The 11741-nt window shown below is 36.6% G+C and overlaps 1 protein-coding gene across 1 annotated transcript in view; it reads right to left on the bottom strand.

Moving 5' to 3' along the window:
* Positions 1-11005, bottom strand: part of LOC107103977 (exocyst complex component 4-like) — a 61105-nt gene extending 50100 nt beyond the window's left edge. The window contains exons 1-2 of the mRNA XM_015403855.1: positions 10891-11005; positions 8908-9024 (exon numbers count right to left, since the gene is read on the bottom strand). Coding sequence (XP_015259341.1) covers positions 8908-9024; positions 10891-10974 — 201 coding nt within the window. The 5' untranslated portion in view covers positions 10975-11005. The remainder of the gene's footprint in view (positions 1-8907; positions 9025-10890) is intronic.
* Between the last annotated feature and the right edge of the window lie 736 nt (positions 11006-11741).

The raw sequence follows: 11741 nt of genomic DNA on the forward strand, positions 1-11741 counted from the left end.
ACCCTACAATTTTGCAAGTTATCCCACTCTGACCCTTTGAATTCTGACCCTCAAATACCTATTAGTCTACCTTCAAAATGTCCATCTCCACTCCATTTATTATCCTAAATTACATGCACCTGTTTGAGGTCGTTAGCTGCATAAAAACACCTGTCCACCCCATACAATCAGTAAGAAAACAACTACTAACATGGCCAAGACCATAGAGCTGTCCAAAGACACTAGAGACAAAATTGTGCATGTCCACAAGGCTGGAAAGGGCTACAGGGAAATGTCCAACAGCTTAGTGAAAAGAGGCCCACTGTCTGAGCAATCATTGGAAAATGGAAGAAGCTAAACTCGACTGTCAATTTCCCTTGGACTGGGGCTCCATGCAAGATCTCAATTTGTAGGGTCTCAAACATCCTAAGAAAGGGGAGAAATCAGCCCAGAACTACACAGGAAGAGGTGACATACAGACATACAGACAGACGGAGAGTGTTATTGTTAAGCCTGTTGTTACTGATTTTGTAAATACTGAATGGATAATGCTTTCAGCAATTGGAATGTCTTATCGTCTGTATACTCCAGTTTGTGATTTGACTATTAAATCAGCTGATGATCATTTAAATAATTGACTAATTATGATTAATTTATGAGCTGTTTAAGCCCTTGTTTTTAGTGCCACAAAATCCAAACAAATTACAGATCTGGAATATTTGTGGAAAGGAGTTTACTATTGCATAAGGTTTGTTCCATCTGGTCAGAGAAGGAAAAAGATGAGTAGAACAAATATAATACACTTTGGAAAAAAGTAATACAACAGAATGCCTATCTCTAGACAGCTGTAGGACTGTCAAAAAATCTTTAGACTTAATAGATTTAAGGCAGACACTAAGGTGTCAGGTTCCAACCAAGTGTGTGGGTAATACGAAGGAACATTTAGATTATCCTTTGAGTGAGATTAAGCCTAATCTATTGAACAACAATATTTTGTGATGTTACCCTGAGTCTCCGCTATTAAATGTTCTGGCCTTAGATTCTGTTTCTGTGCTGTTTTTTCTTATAAAGGTAAGGGGTTACATGTCCTTTGCATGTATGTGTGTTTGTACGCCCCCTTTTACTCCCTCCCAACCCTAAAGTTGTCCTAATCAAAGGACACAGTTGATGCAGCTAACAGTTAAACTGTGTTGTGATCGCTATGTCTCCTGAAACTAGGTTTAAAGTGCATCCTTAATAAAAAAAAATGGTCCACCACTACCATCTTCCTGCTTGTATGTGTTGGAGAATCTGCAGCAGGAAGCCAATCAACAAGAAACGAACAACCATCACCACCCCCATCCCCCCACAAATAAGCAGCACCGAGACAGATCATCACAAATCAAAAGGTCAGTGTCATTACAGTTACTGGAGAAGGAAGTGTATGTGCATGCACAATTACCACGTGCATGCCAGTTTCTTTCCTCTTGTCTCACAGAGCTACATGTGAATATGAATTTTTAAAGGTCATCATCATTAGCAGGCCAACGGCGGCTGAACATATCAGCATTGTAGCAAACTCTCATACAGCTGACAGCGAGTGAATGAAATCTGTCCTCATCTGGCTGGGGATCAAGTTGTGTTTGCAGACAAAACTCCCAAAAAAATGGGCGAATACACAAACGTGCAAATGACAAATGTGCAATTACAAGGCGGACATGCAGATGCACAAGCACTGGTTAGGGGTTATTGTGTGGAGACATTGGGGACAGAGCTGAATGATGCTTAGCTGAAAAGAGAGGGCCAATGTGTTCAGTAATTATGGCTCAGATGTGGTATTGGCTAATGAAGTAAACAAGCAGCTTACAAACAACTCATCGGCGCTCACTGACTCTTAGAGAAACACAAGCACAGCATATGAGTGAGCAGGCAGATGGCTCCACAATGGTTACCTCAGGATCATAGATGGGTGCTCACCTGTTTGCTGTTTTGGTGGGTTTGTCTCGTTGCAAATGGGTACGTCTACATGGGCACACTGGGTGCATGTTTGTTTGCTAGCTAGTCACAAAATGAGAGTGTAAAAGGGACACTGGGGGGGTTCCACCAAGATTAATGGAGCCAATCTCAAGCCTATCCAGCAGAGTGACCATACCCTCCCTATCCTGTTTATTCGTCTTTTGTACACCTCTTCTTTCTTTTACCACTCGCCTCTTTTCCCCTCGATCTATCTCTAATTAAATGAATCAATCAGTGGGAACACAAAGCTGGACAGATAGCATCTGTGTGTGTTTGTGCGATACCACGCTGAAAAAATGAAAGGAAAACAAGAATAACTATGGTTACAACAGATGACACAGAACAAAAGGGAAAAGATCCACAAAAAAAGAAAGCAAAGAAGATGGCATGAAAAAATTAACATACAAGTTTATTTATTTATTTTTTTTTACTTGGTTAAATTTCTAGTCTTTAAAAGGACTTCTCCTCTGGGAACCCATCAACCCAGGCTGTGCTATCACACAGACACAGAAATGGACATTAACCTCTCCTATTGAACTATATACTGACCTTGCCAAGCTCTATCTTATGCTCTTAGTGGACAATATATATAGCTTATGTCAGGCTCATATTCATATCAGTAGAATTTAATATACATGAAATATCAAAGCAGTACTTGACATAACTGGGAACTAGTGATAGGGAAATCGCTGCCTGTTTTATTTATACTTTTTAATCTACAGACATTCAGTGCATGTCTCTTTCATATTAATATATATTCATTATATTCACCTGGACTCTCACGCAGAATTTGCACACAGTCCATTTAACCATTTCTACAACAGGAGATAGCATTGACAAATAACCAGATTATTTCAACAATGTGTATAGAAACAACCTTAAAGGTCAATGTGATGGAAATTATTTCCAGAATATTTGGTTTATTACATCAAAGTAGAGGTTAACAAGGAGTAGTCAAAAAAAAAATCTATCAGGAGAGTTAGAATCAAGACTTCTGAGCATTTAAACACTGTATTGTGACAGGGATGTTTGTGTTGTATACAGAAAATAGGCATTGTTCCTTTTTCCGCTTATCTTGATTTTCCTCCACATCAGAAATGTCAACAAACAAAAGATTCTCTAGAGGTCCGAAGCTTAGATTTTGATTTTTAATTAGTCTAATCTTCTACAGACTAAAATTGACCAGCACTATATCTACATCCGACAGCTATCTGTAGTTATTTAGCATTTAAAATACAATGGTGATCGCCCAGATTATGACGCACAGGTCAAACTTTTAAGCTTGGTTCACGCAATAAGTCAACTGTGATGCATTTTCTCCTGCTCTTCCTCTTGGAGAGACCCTGATTAACGGACTGATGCTCTGATCACAAACACGGGATATCTGGATTGTCTTGGCCCCATATCTTACAGTGTGTTAAATTCTTTGAGTGCAGTAGGGGACACAGCCTGTTAAATATGACATGTAATCGATCAAAAAGCATTTCCAGACGAAAAATAAACACAACTCTCCAGTCCACCTCCATAACTTACACCTTTTCTTATTATGTTTTTTCTATGTAAAATTTACTCCACAAAGTGTTGCCATTGCTTCTTCTTTATTGGCCATGTTTATTTACCCTGAACCTCATTTTGATCTCAAAGAGTTCTGAGATTTCCTGACTGACATCTAAATTTTCCTGAATGACACCGGTTAATGTGATGTGTATTGCCGTCTGTTGCTCTAAACCGTTTTTTTTATGAACAAACCTGTTATATGATTTCTCATCATCATGTAAGGGGTATCTTAGTGTTTTTAATTACCTGATAATCTTATTATCATGATTTTACTTACAGATACAGATTTAATGTCCTTTACTGAAAATGTCAAATACAGCTTTGGTAATTTGGCATGCAGATTTTCAGAAAGAAAATAAATGTTAGAATTAAGTGAGCAATTAAAAAACAAAACAGCAAAATAAACAATAGATTTCCATATATTACTAAAATGTACTTTAGTGAAAAAGTTTATGGAGTTACAGAACAAAACAAAGGTGGGTTAAACCTAAACTTTATGTCAAGATCTTTGAACAAGAAATTAAGCTTGCTTTTCCTTTACATTCATTACTTGCTTAAAATAAAAGCAAGCTCAATAAAAACATGTGGCCTAAAACAAAACTTGTCGAAATTGTCTAAGGATGCACCGATCCATAATTTCTTCACTTTCGATTCGATACTCGAATTTGGATATCAGTAGAACCTGCTACATTTCTGATAGCAGAGCTTTAATTTAAAAAAGTTTGCTTTAATATCATGAAATGATTTTCTTTTATTGATTTTTTAAAAGGTAATCAAAAACTCCTCTCTACCAGTAAGTTGATCTTTTTAAATGTATACATATATATATTCCAAAAGTCATAAACACAGTAAAATGTGTTAAAAGAACAAATGCCATCTAAAAAACAAATTGTACAGGTTGAAGCTGGCAACATTTATTAAATCAAAGATGGATGCCCATGAAGAAATAAACTTTCTGCTGTTACAGAAATTTTTAACCTAACTTAAATGCATTACAGAAACAGACTGAGCACATTGCCCATATGAATCGAGCTCTTTGTCCCCAATACTTGATCTAGAATGTTCAATATAAGGATACAGCTCTGGATCGATGCATCACTAATATTATGTGCTTATAACTCTTTACTTTAAATATCTTGAACTTTTTTTTTAAGCTTTATCCAAAAATGTAACACAAATTTACTTGATAATAGTTTGACTCAAAGATAAATGTAATTCTGTCACAGAAAGAAGAAAGAACCCTTTCTTGTACGCTGTAGCAATAATATCACTAAGTTACAGACTTTAATATTTTATACATGGTCAAATATTTTCTTTGATTCCTATTACTCTGAGTACAGTTGCATTTAATTTAGCCTTTTTTTGTGTTTTCTTATGTTGATTCTGCTAATCAGTTTGAATGAAAACAGCAAAATAATAATTCAAGTGGATTCTAGGAGTATATTAAAATCTCCAAAGCTCCATAGTTAAAGAACTACTTGTTTAAGTCACATTAGTAAAGAACTGTAGCTAAACTATTTTTCATATCGAATTTTTGCTATTAAATATTAATAAAACTAACCCCAAACAACTCTTTGAGCTCATGCATAGGGAACTTAAGCCCAGGATATTCAAAAGAAATTGTAAAAATAATGATTTAATCTTTTAATTTCCTAAGCAAGGTAGAAGAGAAAGTACGAAGTAAGGTAAGGTAGGTAAAACTACTATAAAGATTAAATTTGTAGCTATATATAGTCGTTTAAACCTGCATGTAAGACTACAGTTAAAAACTATTCATTTTAATTTTTCAGTTTCTCATATCATAAAAAAAACCCACCATAAAAACCATTGATGTTAATAACTTCCTACAATTTATACCATTGCACATGAATGTGCGCTTCAGTGGCTGCAGTGAGCAGATGCCTCTATAAAAATTGTGATCCCCTATGGTTTTTCTATATACGGCCGCTGCCAGACTGTATGGAAGAGTTTAATGTTGTGTAGCAATATTAGGTTCTTTCCTGCGTATCAAACGTGCTGGGCCTTTTACTGTGATGTGCTGTCTGGTTCTGATAACACCTGGCAAAGAATCCTCCATGTTGTCTAATGGGGCACATAAAGTACATATGGGCAAATTTTACAAAGATATCTTATTTATTTTTCCCTTACAACTTTTTAAATAAATATAACCATGCATCCAAAATAAATTGTAATCCTAAATTGAATTTAAAAAGGTTAGAGTTATAGTGGAGGATGTTCTTTTTCTGAGTGGATCATCAAAATAAGTGTTCCTCTTAATTGTCAATCATTCTGGTGATATGTTTACGTAAGGCCGTCCTACGTGTTCCTCCCCATTTTCATTTACCTGTGCCAAGTCTGACATAGTGGAAAAATTGCAAATCTTCTTTTGGAAAGTAAGCTTGTATGAGCGATACAAACAGCAACTTTTAAAGAGAGGCGAAAAGGACTCGTGCACTCATGGAGTTGTGCAGGCTCTCGCACGTGTTCAACAGGCGTTCCCTCTCGGGAGCAGGTACAAGGTTGTGCATATGCAATTTATTTCAAAAAGTGGAGAGGGTGGGTGTTTACAAACATTTGTGAAAATTATCCACTAGACCTGTAATATTCATTTACAAAAGGACTTTGTATGATTTTTCAACTATTTGAAGTCACATTTTTTCCCAACAAACCAACAGAACTGATTATTCAGTAATACTTTTTTCCTACTAAAGGAGTTGAGCAGATTTACAGCCTCATAAGACACTTATGCCTGTAATAAACATTTTATTTAAGCCAAGTTTAAAACTTATGTGTTTTCAGAACAAACACTTCCCTCACTACAGGTTATGAGAACTAGAATATATTTCACACACAGTATTACAGTACTATCTAGGTACCTGCTGTATAGCTTTTCAACCTTAGTAATCATAAAAGCTTTGCCTTAATAAAAACACTGAGGATGGAAGGAGGGTAATGGAAGAATACCACTAGCTTTGTTTCCATTCAAATATAATGCTAACTTTGAGCCAACCTTTAAAATGTGATCTAGATGCATTTTCATCCATTGGAAAGAATTAGCCAGTTGATGCAAAGGGCAATGTTGCCATACGTTGATGTTAAGCTTGGCTGTAATAAACAGGAAGTAAGGGGGAGCACAGCAACGCAAACAACAGTTAAGTAATGGAATGTTTTAATAAAGGTGTTGGAATTTGGTACGTTTTACTACCTTTATCATTTTAGCTACTATTTGCGCCAATACGCGCCATCCGGAGATGCGACGAGATCGTGGAATGATTGATGGTGGCAGCAGAATAAGAACTGATTCTAGAATTTTGTTTCCATCTCCTCTTTAGTGCATTTACCCTTTATTCATGAAAAAGTTAAAAACCAAATGAAGTGAGTGTTTTGCTAAGTTAAGTATGTTGATTCACTTTTGCCGTTTCCATCAAGCTATTCTGAAGTTACTTCAAAATTAATGTTGATGGAAACACGTCTACTGTGAGTCAAGGCCACAGAAGAAAACAATGGAAACCACTTAAACAGTAGACCAAAAGTACGGTAACAGACATACAGGTAGCAAAATTACTAGCTTAGAAACAAATACACATCACAAATATAGAGAAATGTCATTCTGACACTTGAATATGAACTTCAGCACAGAAAACATTGGAAGGCTTTTCTTATTTAGCCCAATTAAAACAGGCAAAAAGCCCTAACAAAGGAGTGTTTTATTGCACTCCCCACTATCAGCAAAGAGCCTCATTAGCCACAGCAGCATAATTAGCAAGATGCTGAACTCCTCGTTAAGGAGGGGCCTGAGCCGTAAACAAACCCTGCTGAACTCCAAACACCCACAGTCCCTTTTCTCTCTGTAATGAACTGCCACCGCTGTTCGCTCCTTGTGAGAAAACAGACAGGAAGGCTCTGACAGAAACAAACAGCCCAACATTCACTTCCAAGAGTTGTTGCACATAAGACACCCACAGAACCAACAACCTCCTCTCTGGGATGTCTCTTGAGAACCGTGTGGGCAAGAACACACACAGATACCACTCATTACTATAAAACCTTCATGTATGTCAAATACATTTTTAAAGTACACAGAAAAATGAGCTTCACAAAACTCTGAGAAGAGAACATGCTGAGACCAATCTGGCCAACAGTATGGATCATGGCTTTGGAAATGTTTAAATCTCCAACCTGTCAGTTTTACCTAAGAAAGACTAACAAAAACCACTAGTAAAACAGATCCAATTAAGATCAGACAGAAGATGTATTCATTTTTCTTTTGATAAACTGAACTGCTCTGTATAGGAGGGATTGATGAAGTCACACACATAAGTTTAAAAAAAAACTGCTTTGTTTACCGATCGGTTGAACAATGGTTTAGGTAAAATGATCTCAACCACATATAGTTCTCAGTGCAACGTCAGTCACAGACTAACTATGGTTTTGTGAAGAATTAGATGACTGCTAGTGACAACAGTCACTCAAAAGTTCTCAGCCAGAACATCCCAGGACATCAACATAGAACTTTAACTCCTGCTTGCAATGTAATTATTATCATATTCAGATGGAGCAGTGCTATAAAGAATGTTCATTTAATGTAAATGATATATCAGGATTTTGTTTAAAAAGCTAAATGATTATAATTTTAAAATGATCTGCTTGCTTCAATGTAAATCAGTTTATTAATTACAGACCCTGAAATTAACTCAATAAAAATGTTAAATGGAGTCCACCCGTGAGCTAGCAAAGAAGGGTCTCAAATGCTACTGGTTAGTCCCGTGTAAAGGATGGAGACAGCTTCTCTAAGTATATTTCTTTTAAATATTAAAAACTGCCCCTTAAAAAAAGAATGCCTTTGAATTACACACAAAAAATATATATATATATAGGCTGTAGATGCTTTGTAAGATTTAGTCACCAAAAACTATAAAATTCTAATTTTGGGAGAAACTATGAGGGCGTTAGGTTTTTACCTGAAATAAAGTAGGAAAATTCAAGTGAAACAAGGCGATGAGGAAAAAGAAAGCTTGCCCCCTTGATCAGAGAAAGAGAGCTGCAAGGTGAGTGTACACCAGGGGCCTGTCCTCAATAGAACAGCTACAGGAGTGAATCTGTGCCAAACAAAACATCTAGTGTGTTTTTAAGGTTATCCTTAAAAGCTCACATGGGATTATGTGGAACCCAAATCCTTGAGTGAACATGAGTGGAAATCACAGAAAATAAGAGGGTACAGCAGAGAATTATACCCTTTAGTGACACAGAAAGAAGAAATAAATCAGGGAAGCTGGTACACATACAAACACTTTACTGGGATAAGCCAGGTTTGCATTTAAATGATCTATAATTTATGTTGGGAATATATTGAATGTAATACTTGAAACTTCTCACCTGAAGCAGAGGTCTCTGGACGCCAAGGACCTTCATCGTATCGGCAGTAGCGAGGATTTTCAAGGGGTCAGCAGCCTTACTTACTGCTTCGATTTCCTTGTTGATTTCTGCCCGCACCTGATGGTTCAAGGAGAAAATTTAAAACATCTACTGAATATAAAATCATAGTTGCAATAGTGATGGAAATGATGAATGTACATCGATAATTAATACTTCAAAAAACAAAACAAAAAAGCGAAACTAGTTTTATGTTTTTGTTAATGTACAGGATTTTGTGCTACAATTAAAAAATCTTACTCAAAGCTTTTTCTACATCTTGATTTAGACCCAATCTCTATTCCCCAGCTGAAGTAAGTCTTCTGATGGAGCAATTCAAGATCATATTGAGTTGGTAAGTCAGAACAGAGATACCAGTATGTTTAAAATCTTGACTTTAAAGCGCAATGTTCTGTTAAATTATTTTAAGAATATATTAATGATACTAAGGACTATACCTCATTTTCAAATGGACACATTTGAATGTTTAATTTTTTACACATCTTAAAGGGGATGCTTGTCAAAGTTGATGGCAAGAAATAAAGAATATTGGTTAATAGAGAAGGAAAAAGTCACCTAAATAGTCTAAATCATTTATGTTGCCACCATGTTTAGAATAAAACAGCAAACGTTGATAATATAAAAACAAAATTTTTTAGATGATTCTGTCTAACAAATGAGATTTCATCATGTAAAGGATTTTCTAGGCCATTAGAAGTTGAATGTAATATTAAATTTAGTATAAAATCGACCAGAAAACAGAAGACAACATGAAGACTAACCTATCTAACTAATTAAAGTCGTAGGGAAACGGCTGTTCCAACCGTTGCATTTCCGAATTCTCCGGCACGGTGCACGACTTTGCACAAGTGAATAAAGTGAATGTCATTGGTTGACTATCAAGGGGGTGGGATTTTTGTGGTGGAATATTCGAAAGTTTGGGTGTGGCCGGTTTCTCGGAAGCCTCTTGCTAACCAGTTAGCAACTTAGTACTAGTAAGTTCCCAATGGGAAATTCCATTGGGACCATGTAGCACTAAATTGGTGACTTAGAAACGACACTGTCAAGGAACGCTATGGGCAGAGGAAACATGCAAGAGGAGGAGAGTGTTGTGTCGGAGGTTGTGGATGAGTCTCCTCCATCATATATTTTTTGATTTAGAGGAGGAAAGCGGGGACGAAGTTGCAGTGGAAGAGGACGCCAGGGTGGCAGAAGCTTTGTTTGGTGTAGAGGGCTTACAGCCGTACATGTTTGAGCCCTTGCCTCGCAACGCTGCCAGTTCTGTTAGCTCTACGCCTGCCGAAGACACAGACGTCCATCCCTGTGAACACTGGGAATAACTCATTGGGAAAGGAAACGATTCTTATTTCAACTGTTGCATATATTAGCTGCAACATATGAATCAAGATGCTATGACTGAAAAAATGTGATTAACAGATGACCGTTGATATATGATTGGCCGAATGCAGGTTTTTAGATTTCAGATTTTAAGACATGATTTGTTTTTAAATAGAAATTTTCCAAATTTTGGGAAAATATCCTCTGATAAAGAGTACATTTATATACATGTTTAAGCCAGAATATTGTGACATTTAAATATGACTTCCCTACAACTTTAAGGTAACACTCTGTTTCTTAGCAACAGGCATTTTTATGTTTATTCTGTTTTTCTTTTTAGCATTCTAACGCACTTTGTGTAATTAAAAAGTAAAATACACCCTTATGGTTATGAAGTTAAAAGCACCTTGAAAAACGAAAAATAGACAATGTGTTTTGATTACAATGAGTCAGTGTGGTATTTAGAGTGACAATGACTCATAATGTACCTTAGCTTTCACTGTAAAGAGTCACATTAGATATAAAAGCTAGAATATTTCAATAAACTGCTGCTCTGAGCTTGTATTAGTCAGTTTGTCATTGAGGCAACTCCTTAACATATTTACTAACCTGGTTAAGGAAGAGGTCATTGATGTAGTAGGTGAGGAAGGCCCGGAGCTGGCACTGTTTGGCTTGGCTAGGTCCCATGTTCATCTCTATCTCCTGAATGAATCTAGGAACAGAAGTTAGAGTTATTAAATATTGAAACAAAACTAAACAAAGAGAGCAGTTTACAGCTAAAATGTTGGAAATTATTAACAGGATGGTGGGCAGAAACACAGACAAAGCTTTGAGTTTAGAATACTTTGAAGGGTAAAAGTCTGCCATGGGAGCTAATGTTGGAAAGCTATAAAGGTCTCTGGAGGTGTCTTTGTTGAAGGCTGTTCACCTAAAGTGCTCCAGTGGAGCGATGAGGCTTATTATGGCTCAATCTAACCATATTACTTAAAATGTGAGTTTACAGTGTATGTGTGTAAAAAAAGAAAAATCGGGTCATTGACGATCGTAAGAAGCTATAAACAACGACAGGGATGCAAAGCACTAATAATACAAAGTAATCTGGGGTACAGAGAGGCTGCTCTCAGGATTTTTTCCATACAGCTAAAGTCCGGTCATATCAGATGGGGTCAGACAGTAATATATGGGTTTGTAGAGGCACATACGAACATCATTTATCAGTGAATCACTGGTCACTGGCCTTGTCTAACACACACCACAGGGCAAACCATGCAAGAGTAAGTGCTTTCTCAAGCGCTCAGTCCATATAAAAGCACAAATAAATCAAACTCCTCAAAATATATTCTTTGACCTGGGAGACATTTAAAGTATGACCTAAACAACAACGAGAAAAATGTTTTGGTTGTCAAAGTGCTTGGGAAGAAGAAAAGGAAGGGAAATCTAGCAGAAGATAAACTCGGCAC

Source organism: Cyprinodon variegatus, unplaced genomic scaffold, assembly GCF_000732505.1.
Source record: "Cyprinodon variegatus isolate N-32 unplaced genomic scaffold, C_variegatus-1.0 Scaffold1581, whole genome shotgun sequence".
Classification (NCBI taxonomy): Eukaryota; Metazoa; Chordata; class Actinopteri; order Cyprinodontiformes; family Cyprinodontidae; genus Cyprinodon; species Cyprinodon variegatus.